The sequence below is a fragment of the Corythoichthys intestinalis genome, chromosome 18 (genome assembly GCF_030265065.1).
Source record: "Corythoichthys intestinalis isolate RoL2023-P3 chromosome 18, ASM3026506v1, whole genome shotgun sequence".
NCBI lineage: Eukaryota > Metazoa > Chordata > Actinopteri > Syngnathiformes > Syngnathidae > Corythoichthys > Corythoichthys intestinalis.
In genome coordinates this window covers 30,022,164-30,047,978 of record NC_080412.1, presented here as the reverse complement: position 1 = coordinate 30,047,978, position 25,815 = coordinate 30,022,164, and the positions used below count along the sequence as shown (strand labels likewise).

Here is a 25,815-nt window from a genome sequence, read left to right as displayed (position 1 = left end):
TGAGCTCAGGAAGGGTCCGACCTGAACAACAGGACTCCTGTTGAGAGTGGAAAGGGGAGGGATGAAGGGAGGGTGGCGGTGGGCTGGCCGGTCTGCAATTTGTGATAAGGATTGCCGAGGTTTTACGTCACTCCCGGTCAAAGGACAATTGAAGGTCATTTGATTTTCATCACCACGCAATTACCTTCGTGTTGCATCTACTACTATAGAAACTGCAAAAAGTTGCATTGTTTTGGTAGCGACACGGTGGGGATCTTGTTTTCCTAAATCAAATTTACTGCATGTTGCGCCATTAAGCGTACACAGTGCTCACAACTACAATTCAGCTTATTTCTCTGTGGAGTCGTAACTGCTGGGGCTCATAACCCGTTTCCTAGCAACACACTTTCTCTTAGGAGAAGGCACTTTTACACATGGTTTCTTTACGCGAACAGTTGTACAGATTTATTTAGAGTTGTAAAAACAACAGTTGTAATATAAATAATAAATAGGTTTGTCTTCGCGCTGCTCTTCTTTATCCAATCTAAAGGAGCTTGAGAAGTGGCAAGTTCATTTTTTGGTTCATTTCCAATTGGTATTTTAAAAGTCCTCTCATCATTGTCACTTAAAAATTATTACTCGGTTAAAAGTGCCCACACACCTTTCGGTCAAAGCTTTGCTCTGGTTGTCCCTTGCAGCCTGCAAATCTGTCTCCAGGCGCTTCTTCTCAGTCTCCAGCTTCTCGGCGTCATTGGGCTCAAGGCGTTGGCGCGGCCTCACATACTGCAGCTCCTTCAGTAGCTCTTCCTTCTCGTTAATGAGGATGAGGCGGTCCCGCTCAGGGTCCAACAGGCCCGGCCACGCCTCGCTGTCCAGCTTTGCAATTTGTACCTCGATGGTGGCGATCCTGGTAGGCGTAAGGACGTTTAGGATGAGGAGTCGAGGAGATCAATCAATAAATACACATAGAAAGCCTGACATGTACCTTCTTTTGGCTTCTTCGTACTTGAGACTCAGACGAACTTTTTCTGCCAGTTTATTGGAAATGTTTGTGTACTGCGCACAGAGAAAGCAACTTTATAAAAGACTTTTTCTCATCTTTTCCATCGCCGCTTTACAAGTGGCACTCACCTCGGCGGGGATGTCCGTCTGGGATCCGGCGTCAGAGTAGAGGCGGGGTATGGACAGTTCCGAGTTAGCCAGCGACGGACTGCTGCCCCACAGATCCTGCTGTGAGCCAAAGTCTAGCTGGAAAGCATCCTTCAGAACCGCCAGTTTCTGCGCAGAGTATAAAAGATACACAGATGCTCCAAAAACCGCAAAAGAAAAAGTCATGCCTACAATCATAATTTTCTAAGTCTGTACATATAGTCCAACCACAGGTGTCCATTCACAAATTTGTTTGTCGTATATGATTGACATCATAATAAATTGACGAGACACGGGGCGCAGGGCAAATTAATAGGGGGTCTATCTCCGTCAAACCTGACCAAGTGGAAACACAAACAAAGAGCTTTATACGTTGAAAATTCATGTGAATAAATGCTTAAATTCCTGAATTCTTTATAGATATGGACGTAAAACAGTCTCGATTCTTGGTTAAAAGCAAAAAAACGGGCAGTTAGCATTTATTTTAAGTAAATATGTCGAATGTGCTGCTAGTCTTTAAGCCGCTGTGGCGCCGCCTTATTACCACAAAGAGCTTTTTACGTTAAAAATTCTTGTGAACAAATGCATAATTCCCTAAATTCTTTATAGATATGAACGTAAAACAGTTTCGATTCTTGGATAAAAGCAAAAGCCGGGCAGTTAGCATTTGTTTTACGTAAATATTGCGAATTATTAAGTCAATGCCGTAGCAGTTAATTTCTCCCATTGATTTTTTTCCACGTCTCAAAATGCATGCATGGTACGAAAAATATAATAATTACCTTGAATCCTCGAACAAATCACTTCTGAGAAAATCTTTCCTGTTTGAATGCGGTACAGCTTTCATTACTTTTTCAACCCAAATCTGGTGTTGGATCGCCGAATGTGTTTGAGATTAACTGCGACCGACTTCGACCGACTGAAGGCGTGGCACAGTGTCTGGGTATGTGTCCCATCAATATCATTATAAAGTTTATTACTGGTGCACGATAATTATCGGTCCGATAATTATCGGTCCGATAATTATCGGTCCGATAATAGGAATTATGACGTCATCCCGATAATTCCAATAACATTTATAATAGGACCGATAATATGTACTGTTCTGGCCTTACAATTTCCACACTCGTATGGGAACTCAGTTGACCATTTGCGGGGCATCGCTCCCACCTGCTGGTCAGAATAATTCACTGCATCTATTTTTTGTTAAAGTTTGGTTCAATCACTTACACATCGCGTTGTCTAGCGGTAGCATTGACAGTAGTGAATGCTTTCTGTTACGTTTCCGCCTCGGAAATATATGTAAGTACTTTATGTTTTCTATAACATATGGATGTGCAATATATGTTTACTTCTGTGTCAAAGGGTCACATTTACAGAACTTCATAAGTTGTTTTATAGAAGCCAGCCAATGCTTTAGTAGCTCAAGCTAGTGTGCACCGTTATACATATAATAGTTGTGTATATAAGTGTATTGAATATGTGTATTTTTCTGTTGTACTCTCACAATATTAAGACGAGTGTCTTCCTATAAAAGCAAGAAAAGACCAAGCCTTGTGGTTTATGGAAGTGCATTCATTCTTAGCTGGCTGTCGGGCGGTGCAGAAGTGAAACGCACTGTTTTGTTCATGTCATTATAAAAAATCTGGTGAGATCAAAGGCAAATCTATGTTGAATCCACCACTAGTTTTTTTTTTGTTTTTTTTTAACCTCCAGGTGTTCAAAAACGCAGGTTATACATTTTAAAAATTATATATTTATTATCGGTTATCGATATCGGTATCGGCTTTGAGGAGCAGGAAGTTATCGATATCGGTATCAGTTTCAAAAAATGGATATCGTGCACCCCTAAATTTTATGTATGATCCTATACAAATAGGGAATGAAAAATGATTCTGAAAGCTGTGTTCAGAAACATTTAATTGACTTATTTTCTACCGTCAATCGTGACTTTGAACATACTGTAATTTTGGGTAAAATATATCAACAGCTGTATAAAAATTCCGATAAGTGGATGATTAAGAACAGTATCATAACAATGATTTCCCACCTGTATAAGCTCTTGTTTCTCCTTCTCGCCATTGCTGATGGCATCTCGGATAGAGCGCACCTCGCTGAGGATGGCCTGCGCCTCCTGCAGCTTGAAACCATACGGGCTATTGGACACTTTCTGGTCAATCCTGAGGAGAAGAAAATGTTTTAATACTGTGCTTATATAACAGACAAGTGAAGATAAAGAGCGTACTAGTACTTGGATGGACTTAAGGTGGATATCAAGGATACCGAATGATTTCAAAATTATTTCATTTTCTCAAAAATTAAGGCACTGGTATCCAGTGTTGTTAATCTTACTGAAAAAAAGTAATTAATTATAGTTACAAATTACTTCCCCCAAAAAGTAATTGCGTTAGTAACTCAATTACCTGAATGTAAGAGTAATTAGTTACTTGGCAAAGTAATTGGTGATAATTACTTTTTTTTTTTCCCCCTCAAAAAAAAAAAAAAAAAAAAACATTGGCCACATTATGTCAAGTTTTTTGTGAAGGTTTTTGGTACAATTGGCCCGAGCCCAATTCTTTACCCTAATTTACCCTTTACCCTGAATCAACTGTTAAAAGTTGTTAAAATTGCTCCCATTATTGCATTAGTTCCCTTCTCTCTACTTTCGACATATGAAAGTTTTTAAACTGTTTCATCATTTAAAGATAGCTCCAAGTCAAGATTTTGCCGATTTAGAAGTATTTTATACAAAAAGTTACTTAGGTTCGCTAGGAAGGTTCTCTACAACAGAGCCGTCCTAAAAAGTCTACTGCTTCAAGATGGCGGCTGTCTACTAACGCATTTAGTGCCATGTCTGTCATTTTGCATCTAGCTATATCTATATACAGTACATGTGATATCTACCATGTCTACCATATCTACCATAACATGCGGGCGTAGTTTGGAGGCTATCGGCTACAACATGTATTATTGGAGCTACCTAGCATCGCGTTTGCTCGGCGTCACAACTTTCTTGCCTCCTCCCTACTCCTGCTCTGCTCTGTCGTCTCGGTGAGTCCGTCTCCCTCAGACTTTTCGACCCATATAGTAACGCATAGTAACGCATGCCTTTCCGTCCTCAGTAACGGTAACGGCGTTGCCAAGATGAGAAAAGTAATTAATTAGATTACCCACTACTGAAAAAAATAACGCCGTTAGTAACGCCGTTATATTGTAACGCCGTTATTAACAACACTGCTGGTATCAAACTCAAGGCCCGGGGGGCTGATCCAGCCCAACACATCATTTTGTGCGGCCCGGGCAATGAAATCGTGTGCGCAGACTTCTTGTTTCGCACTAAAAGATATGTTTAAATACATTTTTTGTAGTCCTCAATAAAATATCAAGGACTACTTTTTTATATATGGAATAAACACTTTAAAAAGAATATTTACCTTTTTTTTTTTTTTTTTTAAATGCAAAAGTCAAATGTTACTGTTTTTATTTTTAAAATGTAAATACAAAATAAAAAATATGGAAAATTCTAAAATATAAATATGTACTACAAATGAAAACATACTATATACATATATATATATATAGACAATATTGCTGTTTCACACTTGTTTAGACTAAAAAATATAAAAAGTATTAAAAAAAAACTGAAAAATAAATAAGCTAATTTTGATGTTGAGTGTCTCAAAAACAGGATTTGGACAATTTTAGGTCAACAATGTCTCTAAATGATTAATCTACGGTCAAAACAGTTCAAGGTTAATTTGATAATCAATTAGATGTCAATTAGTCGATTAATCATGGCAACTCTATAGTTGGAGGACATAATGACCTTTTCTGAAGGAAACCAGAACTACCATGTCTCCTTTGACAAAGATTGTTTATCACCCCTCATTTGACAACCCTGAATAGGTACCGCACGATTGCTATTTTTAGACCGTGACGTCGCCATTGTAACACGGAAGTGGGTCATTATAGACACGCCCTCGGATACAATCCATGTTATTACTGCTTGTTTTCTCCGGTAATCTTTCAAAAAAGAACATGCCGATCAAACACTGCTACACGAAACTTGTAGAAATGACTCTAGACATTACGACATATGAAGTACGTTTTCTTCATACGTTTCCCGAAACCAAAAACTCAGAAGAAAAAATGTGAAGAATGAATCAATTTGCGCGGACGTCCAAAGGACCAGTTTAACGCCAGCAAGGTGAAGCCATTCACATTTCATGTGCAGTAAACATTTTGTTTGGGGCCATGGTCTCACAGAGGACAAAGAGGTAAGCCATTTTGATATTTTTACTTATTTTTTAGCGTGGCGTTTGCCGTGCTGCTTCTGTCTGACAATGAATGACCTGAAAAAAATAAAATGGTATCTGACTGCCACTGTTACCTTTTCTGTTGTAAAAAAAACAATTTTAGTAAGGGGGAAGTGTAAATAAATTATAGAATTAAGATTTGTTATTAATGAAAAAATTAAAAGTGTTCGTTGGCTGGCATGGAGTAGCATTTGCGATCGCTACACAAAAATAGCTATGTAAATTGCCCCCTAGAACGATCAGAGACGTAAGACAACAAGAGGATATAATATATAAGAAAGACAGGGCATATGGCGGTAAAGGATAGATTGTTATAACAGGAGAATGTCATTGTCGGTGGTGTAAGGCAATGCACACAAGAAAAAGGTGTAAATAAAAAAGCTAACTCTGAATAAGGGCGGCTCTTTTCCCAGTCTCTTTTCAGCTCACTGAAGCCATCTCTAACTGAACTGAACATTTGTATGCTCTTCCACATCTTTCCCAGCGAATTTGGCATCAGGGACATCATTTCCAGACAGATTTGGTAGGTTTAGCTCAGTAAACATCTCGTTCGTACATTATTTCCATGCATTTACAATTAGGGACAAACGGAAGGTTGACCCGCCAAGCAACAATTGCCAACGTCATGAATATTAATGAGCAAAAGTGACGTGTTGCTTGAAGTACACCATTATGAAAATGACAATTCAGCGGCACTACAGCAAACTGCCACCAGGGGCTGCCGAGTAGGAATTAATGAAGTCATGCACGTGTCAGGACAACAGGTCCTTCTACATTCTTCTGGGAGGGAGAGAGAGAGAGCACGACATACATGGAGAATGAGGAAGTGAAAGGAGGGGAGAGAAGACTGTAATCCTCTCTTAAGTGCTTCTCAAACATGGCAGAGCGGGAAGAGTGTCATGACGCCTAGTTGCAACCAAAAGTGCTTTAGGGTAATATTTAATGTGGAGCGTGTTGGACTTGAGTGACATTAAGTTGAACTTGGTTTAAGATAAGAATTTATATATAACTTCAAACAGGTGGTAAAAAATAATTCCAAAAAATTGGTTGTCATTGGCAAAGTTTCTCGAATGTATGATTATAAATATAACTTAGGGTGACCATATTTTGATTTCCAAAAAAGAGGACACTCAGCCTGGCCTAAACATACTTGAATTTTACTCGAAGTTCACTCAAAGATGCCTATATCACTTTAATATTTTTAAAGTGTGCCCCCTCACTCTGGGTGGAAAAATGCAGTTTGAAAAAAAATAATAATAACAATAATAATAATATATATAGAATGCAGACCCATGGAAATGTAGTCCAGTCAAAACACAAACACACAGTAGGCTATGTGCCACTGCCAACTAAACATTTTTATAAATTACTATCACGACAATTATCCTCGACAAATTGTTATTCCCATTCAATTGATATTCTCATTCAATGTTCTAGATTGCACACAATCAATAACCGAAATAAACTGACAAACTATTCAACCAGCATGTTTTAAACCTGGCAGTTCAAAACTACGTTTCCCATAATGCCTAGCGTGGTTTAGCTTATTGATAGCTTGCTGAGGCAAAAATCAAACTTTGCTATAAAAGTTTACAATCATCGGCAGCGCAACAATGCGACACCAAACGGGATTTTACAATCAAAGCTCCGACAGAAGTCAACTGTTGCCATTATATACATATTTATCGTAAAAAACTTAACAACTGGGCAGGCATTGTGGCCAAATCGTCAACCCAGTAGATGGCAGTAATGCCTCATGATAGAGGTAAACTGCCAAGAAAAACAAGAAGAACTACTCCTTCCCTCCCTACTGCAAGGAGCCATGCCATCGCAGGCAGCCGCTGCCACCCAGCGGCTGGAGGGATTCTCTTCAAATTGTTCCCGTGAAAAATCATAAAAACCGGACATTTTTATGAATTTAAAAAACCCACCCGGACAACGAGGATTCTACGTGAAAGTAGGACTTGTCCGGGCGAAAGAGGACATTTGGTCACCCTAATATAACTTGTCCTTGTTTTAGTTTTGGAGAAAGAATGACATGATCTTAAACTTTGGGTTTATGTCCGTCTTGTTCTGCCTTGTCACCATCACAGTATTTTATGGAGTTGTACTGTTTTAAATTAAAGATTTTCGCTGAAGCTTTTCATTTAATTTGACCCCGAGCAAGAGGCAAGGTGCACCGAGAAATTTTCGCCAACGCATTTTGTGAAACAAATATTCCCACACGCATACATTTATTATCTCTTTTTTTTTTTTTTTTAAACTTATTGGTACTATTGTTGTCCGATACAATTGGATAGTCAATAATAGCAACCAATAAAAGCATTTTAAAATGATATCGGATAATATCGGCATCGGTTTTTGATTATCATTTCGGGCCAATATGAATGTTGCCTTCAAAGTGAATGTAGAAGCGTCCTGCCTTTGTACAAGGGCTGGTCACAGCTTAGCACAGCAGTTATGCCTATTGACCATTAGATGTCTCCAAACTAAGATGCTTGAAATTTGTTACGTCAGCATTTACTTTACTATGCTCCTCACCTCTAGAACAGTTACCTGAAGGTCTGAAGTGTGCTCAAACTGTTAACTCCTTTAAATCAGGGCTAAAAACGCTTTTGTTTCTCACAGCATATTCATAAATGTCTACAGTATATATGTCAAATTTCAAGCTATTTTCTTTTTATTCATTTTTTTGTGTTATTTCTATTTCCGATTTCAATTATTATTAGTTTTTTAAATTCTATTGGTGATTTAATGTGATTTGTATGTATACAGTAATTTTCGCACCATAAAGCGCACCTGACTATAAGCCGCCACTCAACAAATTCAACACAAAAAAAGCATTTGTTCATAGATAAGCCGCATTGGACTATAAGCCGCAGCTGTCCTCACTGTATTATGGGAGATTTACACCAAAAGATCTTAACCGGTAACACTTTTGACAGCGGCATCATAGGATGTCATAAGACCTAATGAACCACCATGAAGCTTTGAACCAATTTGCGGCAAAGCTTCATTGATTCAAGAAGCTTCATTTGGCCATCATTGCTCCTTGGAGGAGACAGTCAAGCTCTGCTTCTACCTGCTGTCAACACTGTTGTTGTCTAACATGCCTCCTAGCATGCATTGCAGCACCACAGATGTAAATATCAATCGAAATTCATGTTCTTTGCTAATTATTTTTTCAGTTACTGTTCCACTTGTTTTATGAATTGCTAGTTATAGTATTTGGTATCACTTTATTTGATTGTGGCGCCATAAAACTGTCATTAGACAATCATAATTATGATATGACACTGTTATGAGCATCAATGAATGCTTATAACAGATGTCATTTAGTGTTATCCAGCAAATTACCTCACTTTTGAATGGACGTAAAAGATCCGAGCTAGACATAAATTGAGTTAGTGACATAATTTGCTGGGTGACACCTAATGACATCTGTCATAAGCATTCAGTAATGCCCATGATAGTGTCATGTCATAATTATGACGGTCTTATGACGCCGCTGTCAAATAAAATGTTACCTATTAAAACAAATCAACAAATAAGCCGCACTGGACTATAAACTGCAGGATTCGAAAAGAAGGAAAAAAGTAGTGGTTTATAATCCGAAAATTACGGTAATTTTATTTCCTGTTTCATTTGTCTTTGTTTTAACTTTCTTTTGATTTAATGTGATTTTTACGAATGATTTTATCTCTGCTCATGGATCTTCATGTGATTTAAAGCACTTTGAATTGCCTTGCGTTGAATTGTGCTATACAAAAAAAAAAAATCCCTTGCCTTGCCTTGCCTTATCATTATTAAAGCATCCAGAGGGGCATCACAATACAATTACCCATAATATTTTAAGTCCATGACGGGTAACAGTTTGATCTCTGTATCGGATTTTTGGAGTTGGAAAATTTCGGGATATCTGTTATCTGTTAAAAAGTCATTATTGGACAACTGTACTTATTACTGACAAAAATACAACCTATTTAACCCTCTATAGGACACTCATTTTAATACTAAGATGTCAAAGGGAGCATAACCAGAGTATTTATGTTTTTATTCATGTAAATTGTGCTTTTCTTAACATTTATTTATTGTGGGGTGGTGAGGCTCAGAGGTAGTCGCTTCCAATCCAGAGGTTGTGGGTTAGATTCCCTGCCTTATTGACCTTGTTTAAGTGTCCTTGAGCAAGATACTGAACCCCACGTTGCTCCTGATGCTGCATCATCAGTAGGTAAATGTGGGAATTAGTGTCAAAGCGCTTGGAGTACCTTGATAGTTGAAAAGGGCTTTTAATTTTTTCATTAAACCCATATAAAAGTAGTTTGTAAAGTACAATAATGATTCATCATTAAGATATAATTCATGGTGCCAAAATATGTGGATATAACATTTTGGGTCATGTAAGCCACTAGCCTTGCAAGCAAGACTGTACTTCCGGTTTCAGTGATTCATCATACATATGTGTAGTAGATTCATGGCAGATATACAGAACAATCAATTTAGCTTGCCAGGTTAGTAAGCCACACTAGTATACCAAATGTTGACCTAAAATGGATTTGTCCATGTATGTCGATGCCTGGTCTTTGGGGGTTGAGTTATTTTGTAAATTACCAAAACTTGTAGTTAGGGGTGTGACAAAATAGCGAAATGGTGATATATTGTGATACTTTGTATCCCAAAAGGTTATCGATATGCTCCTGTCAAGAAAGGTGTCAATGTTTAAAAAATTCATCCATTCATTTTCCATGCCGCTTATTCCTCACGAGGGTCGCGGAGGTGCTGGAGCCTATCCCAGCTAACTTCAGGCAGTAGGCAGGGCACAAAAATAAAAAAAAATAAAAAAAACATCAAATTGCTACCAAAATCTTCCACCCTAATAGTGTCTCAGTTAACTCTAAGGCTGCCATTGACGGTGCTCGACGCCCAATCCATTTAGACTGGGAACGTCCGTTCATTCGAAACCAGAGCATTCAGTCATTTGGTCCGATTTTCGGGGCATTAACAGGACACTTGCTGTTCATTTTAGGGCATTTCAAGGTTATTTCCTGTTGAGTTTGAGTCACTGCCTATTCATTTGTGTGATTCCCAGGTCACTTCCTGTTCTGTAACTCAAAATAAACAGGAAGTGACCCATAAAATACCCCAAAATCAACAGGAAGTAACTGAGAATCAACAGGTAAATGACCTTAAATGGCCAATTCACAGCAGAAGCTTGTTTTTCTGTTTATTATTTTTTTGTAGAATATCCTAGAATGATTTCCTGACCAACGTATCGAAAACCGTATCGTCTCATGAGGTACCAAGAGGTTCCCACTCCTAACATGACTTGATTCTACCACCTTTTGTCTTACAAAAAATAATACAAGTAGTGCTGCAACGACTAATCGATTAACTCGAGTATTCGATAAGAGAAAAATATTCAAATTAAATTTTGTTGCTTCGAGTATTCATTTAATTGAAGTGACGTTTTAATGGTTTATTTTGAAAGTGTTTGCATTTAGTTTTATTGATGAGGGTGGGTACACTGCCCTGTGGTCAGCCTCTTTTCACATGACTGAATCCAACTGCTCCCTGTTAAGACCTACGTAAGCTAAGTTTGTTTGAGCTAATTATTGTTTTAATGCATTCTTAATTTAGTTTAGAGGTATATTTAGCCGTTTTTTGTGGGAGTATGTATCTGAACCATTTGTTAAGAGCATTGTAAAAAAACAAAAAAAAACTTTAGCATTTTATAGCATTTAAGCCAGCGAACTTTTTTATGTAAGTTAGCCAATTGTTCTTTTGTTGTACATTGATCCTCATTAAAAGAAAAAAATTATACCGTTTGAGGCTCAGGTATTTAAATTTTTCATGTTCCTTATCCGATTACTCGGTTATTCGAACTAACTAGTCCATCGATTAATCGACTACTAAAATATTCGATAGCTGCAGCCCTAAATCAAAGACTTTTAGCTATTTGTTTTCTAACTTTTACGCTTTGACTTCTGCCTTCAATTGCTTCTTCGTCCTCTTTGGCGGCATTCGTAATCGGTGGCCATCTTGGGAATGGAGGCGTTCATAACTGTCGGCCATCTTGGTTAGGTCCTCAGCGCTTGGAAACAAAATGCTAAAAAATGCTGATATGCTGATGTTATTGCACGCCGTTGTTGCTGTGCTGATAATACACTGATGTTTTTCTGTTTATTAGTTCTTTGTAGAATATTCTAGAATGATTTCCTGACAAGTGTATCGATAATCATTGTATCGGCATATCATCGTTATCGTGAGCTTTGTGTCGCAAATCGTATCGTATTGTGAGGATCCAAGAGGTTCCTACTCCTACTTGTAGTACTAGTAGTAGTGGCAATAGTAGTAGTACCAAAATGTTCATTTTTTGTCTAAAATATTAAGTACATTTTAATTAAACAATTTTAGGAGAAAATGATTAATTGATACAAAAAGTATCACTGAAACCTTGGCTTAAAATTCATGCAGTGGTCTGTATGTAAAGCTTTCAACGAGTCCCATATTAGGCTATACTATTGATTTATTAAAAAGTCTGGAGAAGAGCCGCTATGTGGCTTCTACTTCAACAAACTTGGGTTCCCACGCATTTCCCAAGGCCTCCAAAAATTTCAAAACACGTCAAGTATTTCGCCAAATCTTATCAGGAAGCTGGTGGCCGCATTACTGCCCTAAGCCTATTTTGTATTTGCGCAAGTGGCGATAGGTCGCCGAGCGCCGTCTGATGACTGTAACAGGAGAGGGAGGGTGGGAGGTGGAGTCATGAAGGAATGTTGTTCAACTGCTCAGCTACTCATTAATCCTCCTGTGACACTCTCACTTGCGAAGAGCAGACATTTGTCTTCTGTTTCAACCAGGACATGGCAGCTAATTTGCCAAAGAAAAAGAAGCGAATTTCTAAAATTAAAAAATTAAAGAAAAGCGGCATTGTTGCTATAAGAGAATTAATGCCTTCGCCTCCATCAACTTGACTTGTGCACCTTGAATTTGTAGTCCGTTTACTCTCCTCAGCTGGTGTTTTGATAGAGGCGCCCGTGTTTAATGACAGCATGGAATGTGCGATAAATGCTGAGGCAACAACTGAGGCGATAAGGAGACGTTTACAGCTCACCAGAAATATGTTTGTACTAACGTCTAATTCAGCGGAGGGAATATGCGCTTTATCAATATTTGAAAACTCGACATCAAGAGAAATACGGTTCATTTAAAGCAACAGAAGCGAGAAAATTTACTCTTTGAGGGTCTCGAAGCCTTGTTCTTTGTACTGCAGCTCTTGCTTCATACAGGCCAGGTCCCGCTTTAGTTTGTTGACCTGAGAAAGACACATGAAACGTAATTGATAACTACCGAATAAAATAGCCTAAGATATGGTGCGGCTTTATACAGTGGGGAAAATACGTATTTAGTCAACCACCAATTGTGCAAGTTCTCCTAATTGAAAAGATTAGAGAGGCCTGTAATTGTCAACATGGGTAAACCTCAACCATGAGAGACAGAATGTGGGAAAAAAAGAGAAAATCACATTGCTTTATTTTAAAAGAATTTATTTCCAAATTAGAGTGGAAAATAAGTATTTGGTCACCTACAAACAAGCAAGATTTCTGGCTGTCAACGAGGTCTACCTTCTTCTAACGAGGTCTAAAGAGGCTCCACTCGTTACCTGTAATAATGGCACCTGTTTTAACTCATTATCGGTATAAAAGACACCTGTCCACAACCTCAGTCATTCACACTCCAAACTCCACTATGGCCAAGACCAAAGAGCTGTCGAAGGACACCTGAGACAAAATTGTAGATCTGCACCAGGCTGGGAAGACTGAATCTGCAATAGGTAAAACGCTTGGTGTAAAGAAATCAACTGTGAGAGCAATTATTAGAAAACGGAAGACATACAAGACCACTGATAATCTCCCTCGATCTGGGGCTCCATGCAAGATCTCACCCCGTGGCGTCAAAATGATAGCAAGAACGGTGAGCAAAAATCCCAGAACCACACGGGGGGACCTAGTGAATGACCTACAGAGAGCTGGGACCACAGTAACAAAGGCTACTATCAGTAACACAATGCACCGCCAGGGACTCAAATCCTGCACTGCGAGACTTGTCCTCCTGCTGAAGAAAGTACACGTCCAGGCCCGTCTGCAGTTTGCTAGAGAGCATTTGGATAATCCAGAAGAGGACTGGGAGAATCTGTTATGGTCAGAAGAAACCATAATAGAACGTTTTGGTAGAAACAGGTTCTCGTGTTTGGAGGAGAAAGAACACTGAATTGCATCCGAAGAACACCATACCTATTGTGAAGCATGGGGGTGGAAACATCATGCTTTGGGGCTGTTTTTCTTCAAATGGACCAGGACGACTGATCCGTGTAAAGGAAAGAATGAATGGAGCCATGTATCGAGAGATTTTGAGTGAAAATCTCCTTCCATCAGCAAGGGCATTGAAGATTAGACGTGGCTGGGTCTTTCAGCATGACAATGATCCCAAATACACAGCCAGGGCAACATAGGAGTGGCTTCGTAAGAAGCATTTCAAGGTCCTGGAGTGGCCTAGCCAGTCTCCAGAGCTTAACCCCATAGAAAATCTGTGGAGGGAGTTGAAAGTCGGTGTTGCCCAACGACCGCCCAAAAACATCACTGCTTTAGAGGAGATCTGCATGGAGGAATGGGCCAAAATACCAGCGACAGCATGTGAAAAGCTTGTGAAGAGTTACAGAAAACATTTGGCCTCAGTTATTACCAACAAAGGGTACATAACAAAGTATTGAGATGAACTTTTGGTATTGACCAAATACTTATTTTCCACCATGGTTTGCAAATAAATTCTTTAAAAATCAAACAATGTGGTTTTCTGTTTATTATTTTTTTTCCACATTCTGTCTCTCGTGGTTGACTAAATACTTATTTGCCCCACTGTAGTTGTGGAGACACTCTTGAAAAAAATGTTTTTAACTTTCTCTTACCCGACTTTTGGCTGTGGCTATTTCTGCTTTGAGGATATCTGGGTCGTACTTGCTGGAAGTGGACGTTCTGGAATTCACTGGAATCGAAAGAGTCACACAAACATGTAAAGAACAACTCTCTATTTTGTACCAGAAGAATCTCTAAAAGAATCTCAGTTGACCCGCAGAAAAAGAATTTTGGTTATTCATTTGAAGCGACACTCACAGCTGGTCTGCGATGAGGACTTGTCCCGCCAGGTGTTGTTGAGCTGCAGGTACTCCTGCTGTGCGAGACGGAGCCTCTGCTCCTTCACCTGGTAGATCTCCTTCTGGGCGCTGAGGGCGTCGCGGGCCACGGCCAGGTACTCCCGCAACATGGCCTCCTGTTCCCGCTGCCATTGGGCCCGCGGGTCCTCCAGCTGGGTGCTCTCTGGGAGGAACAGTTTAAAATCAAATTAAAGATCAGCATGCTGAAAGACTCAATGTAAATTTATCATACAGCTAATTTAATTTACAACTGAACCGAACTGTATGCATGAAATGTAAAAAAAAAAAAAAACATTGTAGCAAGCCACAGTAACAGTTTAAAAATTCAAATCCGGGACTGTTTTGCATACCACAAAAGGGAGCCCACACACCGCATTCTGAGAGTCATTGACCAAAAAAACAGTTTGTTGAAACCAGGGTTGTCTTTGGCAGCCTATTTAATTGTCGTCTTAGTCTTTTGGACGAAAAATACTTATTAGTCATACTTTAGTCATTTCAAAATGTGTTCACTTTCGTCTAGTTTTAGTCAACAAAAAATAAGGCAAATTTCGTGTAGTTTTAGTCGACAATTCTCAAAATGTTTTCGTCTATCAACTTCAAAACTTTTAGTCCATAAATAAATAAAAGGTTTCCAACAATTTCTAATGAATATGAAAGACAAGCACATAATTTCTACAAGGATATCACAATTTTCGTGATGATAATGCACACTTAGCAGGAAAACAGCACATTATTTGCAATGAATTAAACTCAACTATACGCCACGAACTGTATGTAAAATGTTTTCCAAGAGTTCAAGATGACACCGAGTCACTGCGCTAAAGGCTAATGCTAACATGAATGCTATGCTAACACGAACGCAATGCCAACGCTACAATTTAGTGTGATGATCACTCAGCACAGACCTTTAAAGGCAAAAGCAACACGGCATAGCCAAGATAATATAACAAAACTTACCAAGCAGCACCTGACACGTTTCACAAAAGGAGCCTGGAATGGACACACTGGCCGGTGAGTGAGTGTGTGTGTTGGGCACGGAGTTCGCTGGGGATGCGCAGCACGTCACATGAGTGACACGACCAAACATTGCTAAATGCGTGCTAACTACACATTCAATGAAAAAATATCACACATCGCGAATTTTTATCTCGTTCTCGCGTCCATCTCGTTATGTTTTAGTCTCCCAAGACACATTTTCTGTGCGTCATCGTGACGTCATCGTCATGAAAAAATTGCTCGTTGACGAAATATTTTCGTTATTGTCATCGTTGACGAAAACAACACTGGTTAAAACCTTGTTAGGTATATGTATAGTTCCGTCATGTTTAACCCTTTGACGCCAAAATTTCAAAACATTACGATTTAAAAATCTTTTACTAGTGTTTTGGCTTTCAGGTAGATACGAAATCAAGTTAAGAAATCATAATTATAATTTTAAAAAGAAATATTAAAATACACATAAAATTATGTATGATGCAAATTAGTGACAAAAGGCATCTATGGGGAAAAAACATTGAGGATGGTAAAGGTGTTGCATGTCCCTTTAAGACTCACTGGTATTGTGGTCGACATAGTAGGCCCCAACAACAGGATCGAACGCCTCTTCCCAACCGACGGGCAGTTCATCTCCGATACAGTCGGCAAACGTCAGAGGCTTCGTCTGCCTGTGGGGAGTTAAAAAAAACAAAAAACAAACAGTCATTATTGTTGCGATTAATCGATTAACTCGAGTATTCGATTAGAAATTAAAAGATTCAAAGTAAATTTTGCTGCTTCGAGTATTTGTTTAATTAAAGTAGCGTTGTCATGGTTTGTTTTGAAAGTGTTTGCCGGTACTCCTGATCCTGATTTTCATTAAAATGGTAAACTAAACTAAACATCATAAAATTTTTTTTAAAAAACAGCCTATGAGATGGTCAAACTGAAGAACGATATGCCAACGGACACCCAATGAGATAACTTTCATTTCATTACCACTTTTAAGTGAAGTATTAGTTTTCATTTTCATAAATGAGATTTGACGATATTCAGACCCAGCAACTAATTCTTACATTGCTATGTCTCAAAGTACTTGCATGAGATTGGGGGGGTTAGCTGTTCTGGTATTTCAGAGTCCTCTATTCACCTCCAAGAGGGGGAAGACAAAAAAAAAGTAGAGGGTGGGACAACTGGGGTCCCTCCTGCCAACCACAATAGGAGGAAACCGACCCGCGGCATTCCTCGAGAAGCACCAACGCATCGCCTGGAGGTAACTGGGGCAACCGTCGGCCTTCCAGCCAGTCACCGCAGTCGAGTGTGTGTGTGTGGTGGGGGTGTGTGCGTGTGTGTGTTTGTGTGCTGGGGGGTTGATACGTAATGATGCTACTTTTTTTTTCCTGCTCTTTCCCAAAACCATGTTTTTCTGGATGACACAAATATGGAATGATAAAAAAAACTCTTTTTAAACAAATTTTAAAAAAATGTTTGTTTTGTAATACTTCAGTGCAAATGACCCATTTGTACAGCTGTGCAGCAGTTTAAAAGTCTTAGATCTAAACTTTGTTTTTGTTTGCTGAACTGTCCCCTATTTGCCTTGCCAAATGTAAAAAGCAGGCATGAAATAACTTAATGATGCATTTAATGACAAAAGTGGGAAATTAGCATCAGTCTGAACAGATTGCTTTTAAAGCCACAGTTATACTGTTTCGGGAATGGCTCAGAGTTATTGCTTGCTATTCTGGCTTCGTTTTCTGTGCCAACGTTCAAGTAACAACATCAAGTATTTCACTGCTTGAAGCGGTGTTAAAAAAGAAAGAAAAAAAATACAGGGAAAACAGTCAAACATACCAATATGACACTTAAACTAGCAGACACAAATTACCCGTGTTTGAAAATATTTGGCCACAAAACATTACTATGCCATTCAAAAAGGCAATAAAAGTGAAATTTGTCACTTGAAGCATGCATAAGAGATAAGTGGCCCAAAAACAAACAGCGAGTCTTGATAGAAAGTGAACTGGGTCCTTTTTTACTGTTGAATAATAGAAAAAAGGGGGCCTGGATGAGACCCCGTCACCCTCAGCTTGGCTCTAAATTTAGTTTCCGGACAGGGCGACACAGAAGCTGCTGCCAATGGCTGGTTGGCTGGACACATCCCCATTATTTAATTCTCCTTCTCCACACACTCACCCACTAAATCCTGTTCGCTAATGGCCGATCTGAGGGGGCGGTGTTGACGGCCGATGACCCAAACTTGGGGCTCTCCGCTTCCCTGTGAGTGAAAGGCCAGCTGGTTGCGGCGGCCTGGCCTCCATCTCACTATTAATCTCTCAATAGCCACTTGTCGTCATCCTCACATGCTCCACTGCTTCACAGCTTTGACGTACGTGCATGTAGACACTTGGTCGGCACCATTTGAAAATGTCTTTAAACAGTAGTCACCACGATTTTTTTGGTTTTATATCATAACAAAGTTATTACAACAGAAATAACAGCCAAAATTGTTGTTTACGGGTTTACCTCCAGAAACACACCAAAAGAATCTGTGTATCATTATATTTTTACATTTCACATAAAAAGCGACGATAGCCAAAAATGTGAGGTGTTAGAAGTTCTCGTTTCATTAAATGAAATGAATGACAATTACTCAGATTTTATGGTTTTAATCTGATGCTTTCATTGATAAATGACATACGGAAGTACAGGCTTGTATAATTTGTAGGGCTGCAGCTATCGAATATTTTAGTAATCACGTAATCGACTGAAATTTCTATCGATTAATTGAGTGATCGGATAAAACTTTTTTTTTTTTTTAAAGGTAAAGAGCAATTATAAATATACACGAGAAAAAGACATTTAATCCAATATTAAACCATTTTCAGTCAATCAATGTCTTTATTTTGGATGCACATTGTTGAAAGCAGCCAACAATTGCATCTCAGATGTGACTAGAAAAAAAATTCACTGCTGTCACTCAAAAAACTTCTAGATAAAAAAAAAAAAAAAAAAAAAAACATTTACCTAAAAATGTAATTACGCTTGATAACACACATCACTTGAAAGCTACATGTTTTTCCCATGTGTTTCAATTGAATTTCCATTTGTGTCAAGCTATTTTTAAGTTCTAGTTAAGTTTTAAGTTAGTCTAAACTGTAAGTACTGATAAGATTTTGAGTTTTTGCAGTGTTCAAAATAAATGTATGATACCTGCCGTATTGGAGCAAATTAGGGACCAGTGCTACTTGGTGTTTTATTCAGCAATGACTACTGAGCTAAAACTGACAATTAGCTTTATTATGTTTTAATTTACACCCTCATCACTCTACAGCGCTGTGTTTTTACAGATTAAATAAAGACTGTATGTAAGAAACGTTAGCCACTCATCGACAGTGGTCATAATCAATAGAAAAACTAGCCCTCCCAAGGGCTAGCTTAAAGATGGCGGCTGTTTACTAACGCTGCCCAGACGCGGCCTGTCATTTCGCATCTAGTCCTAAATGCATGCGATATCTATGAGACCCATCGGACACTACCTGCTACTAGGGTTGTTCCGATCATGGTTTTTTGCTCCCGATCCGATCCCGATCTTTTTATTTTGAGTATCTGCCGACCCCAATATTTCCCGATCTGATTGGTTTTTTTTGCTCCCGATTCAATTCCAATCATTCCCGATAAATTTTCCCGATCATATACATTTTGGCAATGCATTAAGAAAAAAATGAATAAAACTCAGACGAATATATACATTCAACATACAGTACATAAGTAGTTTTTTTTTTATTATGACAATAAATCCTCAAGATGGCATTTACATTTTTAACATTCTTTTTGTGTTAGAGGGATCCACAGATAGAAAGACTTGTAATTCCTAAAGGATAAATGTGACTTTGTATATTGTGACTAAATATTGCCATCTAGTGTATTTGTTGAGCTTTCAGTAAATGATACTGCTGCCATTTAACTTCTGCCCAAATGCATGATGGGAAGTGCAACCATGACTGTGCGTAGTGGTACCAATTGATATATCTTCTCTGCATTGGGAAATAACATAAGGTGTTAAAAAAAGATCAACTAGTACCTTTCTTCCCCACATTGCTTCCCACTATATCCCTAATTGTTGAGAGTGGGATTGTAAGGCTTTACCCAATTTAGCCTTTCGGCTTCAAAGGCTGCCAAAATTTATTCTACTAATTTTACGTTGCCTTTTAACTCTATGAATACGTAAAATGGTGCCATAATAGATTGAACGCGACAATGCGTGAGTGGGTAGTGCAGCGCATGCGTTAATTGCGTTAAATATTAAAATGTTATTACCGCCGTTAACTCGATAAATTTGATAGCCCTACTTTAAGCCAGAACTAAAGACTCTGGATGAGTGCAAGACATTTTGTCAGTAACGTTACATACAATTGGAAAACGATTTAATTAAAAAACATATATATATATATATATATTTAAAAAAGGCATGTCCGATATTTTTTTGCCGATTCCGATACTTTGAAAATGACGTGATCGGACCCAATCGAGGACATCTCTACCTGCTACCACACTAGCATCATGCGGGCGTAGTTTTTAGCAACGTCGGCGTAGTTTGTAGTGGCCGTCGGCTGCAGTTGTTTTGTTTTTTTTTTGCTTCTTCCTCTATGCACATGACGTCAGCGCATTGTTCCGCATTAAAAGTAGTCCGAGCAAAACGTGATGCTTAGAGCTGGCAAAATTAAACGATTCTTCGAGGTGAATAAAATTACTCGGAACAGTTTTTAAACTCGAGTTACTCGAGTATTCGTTTCAGCTCTAATAATTTGTATTAATTTTGTCCGGTTTGCACTCATAAACCGAAGCAGTTTAGTAGGGGTGTGATAACTTATCAAAATGGTCATATATCGTGATACTTTGTATCCCAAAAGGTTATCGATATGCTCCTGCCAAGAATCAAAATATCGTTTTAAAGAGGTGTCAATGCCTAAAAATGAATAAATAAAAATGAACCAACAATTTGCTACCAAAATCTTCCACCATAATAGTGTCTCAATTAACTCTAAGGCTGCATTGACGGTGCTTGACGCCCAATCCATTTAGACTGGGAACGTTCGTTCATTCGAGACCAGAGCGTTCAATAATTCTGTCCGATTTTCAGGGCATTTACAGGTCACTCGCTGTTCATTTTAGGGCATTTACAGGTCATTTCCTGTTGAGGTTGAGTCACTGCCTATTGATTTGGTTGATTCCCAGGTCACTTCCTGTTCTCTAACTCAAAATAAACAGGAAGTGAGCCATAAAATGCCACAAAATCAACAGGAAGTAACTGAAAATCAACCTCATTGCCTGGCATTGGCTGCCACTGACGGCCATAGACGTTCAATCCGTTTGAAGTGTTCAAATGGATTGGACGTCTACTAGTGATAAACTCATTCCAATTCACAGCAGAAGCTTGTTTTTCTGTTTATTAGTTGTTTGTAGAATATCCTAGAATGATTTTCTGACCAATGTATCAATAATCGTTGTATCGCCATATCGTCAGATCATCGTTATCGTGAGCTTTGTATCGCAAATCGTATCGTATCATGAAGTACCACGAGGTTCCCACTCCTACAGTTTAGTGCGTTTGGTGCGCAATTCCTCGGATTCCGATGGGTATTCACAGAGAAGAGAAAAATATTCTAATTTGTAATTTCTGTTTGTACGTGAATACATGTATTTATATATTTTCCTATATTTGTTTTAATTCATATGTTATTGACTTTGTGAATTGTAATTTCAGGTCTGCTGTTTCAAATATTGACCTTGGGAAGTTACGTTAGTGAGAAGCAGAGTACTCGGTGTTGCTGATTTTATGCTAACATTTACTTCATGTGTGAATGAAGAATAAAAATAAAAAAAAAGATTTTTTTTCTTGTGGTTTTCCTTGGGGATTCTTTACAACTACAAGTTACCAAATTAAAAATGAAGTTAACAATGCAAAGAGTCCAAATTGGAAGACATGAATACAAGTATATGCAGTGTTGGGCACGTTACTTTAAAAAAGTAATTATAGTTACTCATTACTTCTTCTAAAAAGTAACTGATTTAGTAACTGAATTACTCTATAGTAAAAGTAACTAGTCGCCAGGGAAAGTAATTATTTCCGTTACTTTGAAAAGAAGTTGTTGTATGTCAAAGAATTTGACATTTTCTGAGCAGTATTCGAGTCAGTTGAATAGAGAAGAACAGACAGGTAGTTGTGTTATAGAACATTGTAATATTTATTGCACCTCACCAGCAACAGATTTATCCTACACTTGAAGTGCAACAAAAATAAACGGTAAACAATATAATAAAATAACAATCAGCAATAAACAATATAAAATGAGTTTAATTAAATAAATCTAACTCTCACAAACTGCGACAACTGGTCAAGTAGACATAGCCTACTGTACTTCAAGTATTTTGAGTTGAAATAGTGTTTATATCTCCACCTCATAAAGGACAAATTTTCATCCGAATGCTCTGCCATCATATTCCTCTGCATCTGTTTTGCGTGTGTGTGTTTGCCGCACGCGCTGTTCCGGTTTGTGTATGAAAACACCGGCTCTGATTGGCTTACCATGACACATGACTAACCCTCAGCCAATCACAATCACTTCCATCGCATCTATCCAAGTGGTGCATTCAGGTAGCCTCGTCCCCCTACTCCTCCCGTCACCCTCAAAGCGTCTGCCGTCCTCAAGATGGAAGCAGCGTTCTTGCTGGCTGACAGTGGGGGATGGGAACGAGGCTAGCATTCAGGTGTAGCAAAAACAGAAACATTAGCAAGCTATGGAAAGCATTGTCTAATTTTGGACAAAGAGCCTGGAGTGATAAGAAGTACGTGCTATAATATTTTGATACAGAATTATCCGAGGCACCCTAAAGTGCACACGGCACCAATACTGTTTTGCTCACATGATGCGGGATTGAGTTAGAGACACGGCCTGCCGAGAGCCGTACGTTTGTGTTAATGTTGAAGTTATATGTGCTATTAAAGCAGTACTTCTCAAATAGTGGGGCGCACCCCTCCCCCCCCAGGAGGGTGCAGAGCGATGCCAGGGGTGGCGCATGTGACCTCGGGGAACATGTTTTTTTTTGCTGTACTAGAATAAAGTGTAATTGCACATCCACTCGGTGGGTGGCAGTGGTGCTCTCATTTTCAGAGTGCGCGCAGTATTTTTGAACTAAGCAAGAGCACACAAAAAAAAAGATATGAAGAGCTGTGCGCCGTTTTCGAAAGCCGTTTTCCGGCTGGACTCACGCAGCGACCCACCGTCTTCCCCGGTTGGCACTTCTCGGGCGCAGGGCCGGCCCAGCATATACACAGACTATGCAGCTGCTTAGGGCCCCTGACCACTAGGGGGCCCAGATAGGGGGCAATCTGGCAATTGTTTAATTTATATTCTATTTTGTTTACTAGTTTACTTTATTTGACTTTTGTGAGCTTTGATACTTGATTACAAGCTTAAAAAAATAAAAGTTCTTCCTTAAGTTCTTTCTTTCCTCTTTTAGAAAAAGGTTTGGCGTTATCTACTGTAAGTACTGACAATCATTTGGGGTGAGAAGTTTGAAGAATGCAGTGCAACAAAATTAATATATAATATAATTATATATTAATAATTATATTAATATATAAAATATGGACATATAGGTTGGATTGCATGTATGGGTTTCACAGTACACTGTGACGAAATGGTGGGCTAAAAATATGGGCCCCTTGGCATTATTTTGCTTAGGGCCCCCAAATGGCCTGGGCCGGCACTGCTCGGGCGTGTCATTTTCGGCTTGGGATCGTCACGACGACCGCCCTCACCTACGGTTCTCCCTCGGCCGCCGAGAATGCGCCCTTTTCAGGCCTTTTGGCTTTGACTTTTGATATAGTGGGAGATGAGGAAAGACCACTGTTTACTGTGTCTAAAAATGATAATAGCGGACAGCCGGAAGCCAAATCAATTGAGGCGCCAGTTAAAGACATTAGACCCCAATCTCATTGATAAGCGGCGTGATTGTTTTTAAGCGAAAAGGTGCCGAATATTGCCAACGATCGTCCCGTTTTGTCAGTGTTATATCAGTAAACCAGTGAGCACCGTTAGCATGCTCAGTGCAAAATAACCCCACACCATTGCAACGAAGGTGATTCTGTGAGCAGCAAAAATAAAAACTCCTTCTGTCCAAAGACACTCTTTTTTTTTTCTTCTATTCAGTTTTGTTTTTTCAGTCAAATTTTTCGGTATCAAATGGTCAAAAATGTACCTTGAGTGTATTTTTACAGTTTGGACGTGACTTTTTTTTTTTTTTTAATTCAGGCAAATTGATGCACGTTAAGTCTTTTCTGTTACAAACAAAACAATGTCAATGAAGTTATACTTTATTATAAGTTGATCTATGTTACTTTTATTCTTTAATAGAAAAAAAGAATGTTAGGCAGAGGCGTACTTATAATAGTATTTTTATTGACAAATGTTACTATTTATGGTGGCGGCATAGAGTTTGGGGGGCGCGAAACATTTACGTCTTTCTTGGGGGGGTGTAATAAAAAATAATTGAGAAGCACTGTATTAAAGAATCAGAGTGCCAGCACGACCTGTGCGGTATATCTTTGCTAAGAAAAAGCACAAAACAAAACACGTGCGCTATTCTCGAATCTAAACGCACCCAAAGTCTTGGATGACAAATAAACAGAGCAGAGTAGACTCGCTACGGCTGGTAGTTTCTTCAATTTATTCAGAGTAGGTAACGCACCGCTTTTGACCGTCAGTAACGGTAACGGCGTTGTAACGGTGGAAAAAATAATTAGTTAGATTACCCCGTTACTGCAAAAATAAAGCCGTTATGTAACAGCGTTATTTATAACGGCGTTATTCCCAACACTGAGTATATGCAAGACGACTTGGATGGTATTATCTTGCGATATGTACCGCATGACAATTACAAGAAAAATACTAATTGCTGCTGATTGCCAATAGGGAGGGTTTGGAAAGCTTTTCTCACTGAGAAAGTGTCACCAAACGTATGACTTATACTGTTTATAAGGTGACTCAACAAGAAGCTAGCTAGCTCCCGTAAATGTTTACTGGACCAGTTTCCCAATCATACAATACCTTGGCTAGTTTTTAACATGAAAGGAAAGCACCAAACGTATTCCATAATGACTTTGCAAAATACCGCCTCGCGAGTTCCAACGCAAACAACTCTGTGGCCGGGCCTTGGCGCGCTAATGCAAACTGACACAGCGCACGACGGAGTGCAAAGGCACCGAGGCACAGCTGAATAGCTGAACGCTGAGTCAGGTGGTGGTGGCGGCTAGGGAGAAATGTTCGTTCTGGGTTGAGCTTGAATCTCTTGTGTCAATGTTAGGGTCCAACATCCGCGCACAAACTCTCTGTCCAGATTTTTTTTTTTTTTAAGTGAATATTAGCAGGAGAACTGCACAACTCTCGTACGCAGCAACTAGGCCTTATCTGGCTGACAACATTCCTGTGGCCTGACGACATTGGTTCGGTGCGTCATTGCAGGCTGAATGGATGATATTGCACACTTAAGAATTTATTTATGGCTAAACGTGCAGCTAGCAGGTTTTCTTCAAAACAACTACAAATCTTTCCATTCCAAGCTAATAAAATGTAACCAAAAATTTGCTACCAATACAAAATGAAAATGGAAACTGATCTACAAGGCATTTCACCATTTTCCTCGTGCAGTTCCACGAGGATACTGGCGAATCAGTTTCTGTGCAAACGGTGTCAGAGTTCGGTTTGCCTTGCCAGCAGTAAGTCGGATTCGTTCCCAGTGAATGTTGGACTTCACCAAGGCTGCTCTTTGGCAACGATTCTGTTTTTAACCTTTATGAACAGGATAAGTTGAGGGGGTTAGTTTGGAGGACACAGTATTACAGATGATGTGGTTATGTTGGCTTTATTAAGCCACGATCTTCAACTCTCACTGGAGCGGTTTGCAGCCGAGTGCGAAGCGGTCATAATGAAAATCAGAACCTCCAAATCTGAGACTATGGTTCTTGGTTGGAAAAATGTGAAATGTCAGGGATGAGGTCATTTCCCAAGTGGAAGAGTTTAATAGAATATAATCGTATCTTGGAGTCTTGTTCACGAGTGTGGGAAGAATGGAGCAAATCTACAGCAGGGGGCCTCCAAACTATTCCATACGGGGTCACAGTGA

The 25,815-nt window shown here is 39.1% G+C and overlaps 1 protein-coding gene across 1 annotated transcript in view; it reads right to left on the bottom strand.

Annotated features, from left to right (window-relative positions):
• wwc1 (WW and C2 domain containing 1) overlaps positions 1-25,815 on the bottom strand; it is a 64,629-nt gene that overhangs the window by 23,122 nt on the left and 15,692 nt on the right. Inside the window, exons 2-9 of the mRNA XM_057820623.1 lie at positions 16,210-16,319; positions 14,615-14,818; positions 14,410-14,486; positions 12,680-12,759; positions 3,179-3,308; positions 1,111-1,257; positions 965-1,035; positions 641-886 (exon numbers count right to left, since the gene is read on the bottom strand). Of these exons, the coding sequence (XP_057676606.1) occupies positions 641-886; positions 965-1,035; positions 1,111-1,257; positions 3,179-3,308; positions 12,680-12,759; positions 14,410-14,486; positions 14,615-14,818; positions 16,210-16,319 (1,065 nt within the window). The remainder of the gene's footprint in view (positions 1-640; positions 887-964; positions 1,036-1,110; positions 1,258-3,178; positions 3,309-12,679; positions 12,760-14,409; positions 14,487-14,614; positions 14,819-16,209; positions 16,320-25,815) is intronic.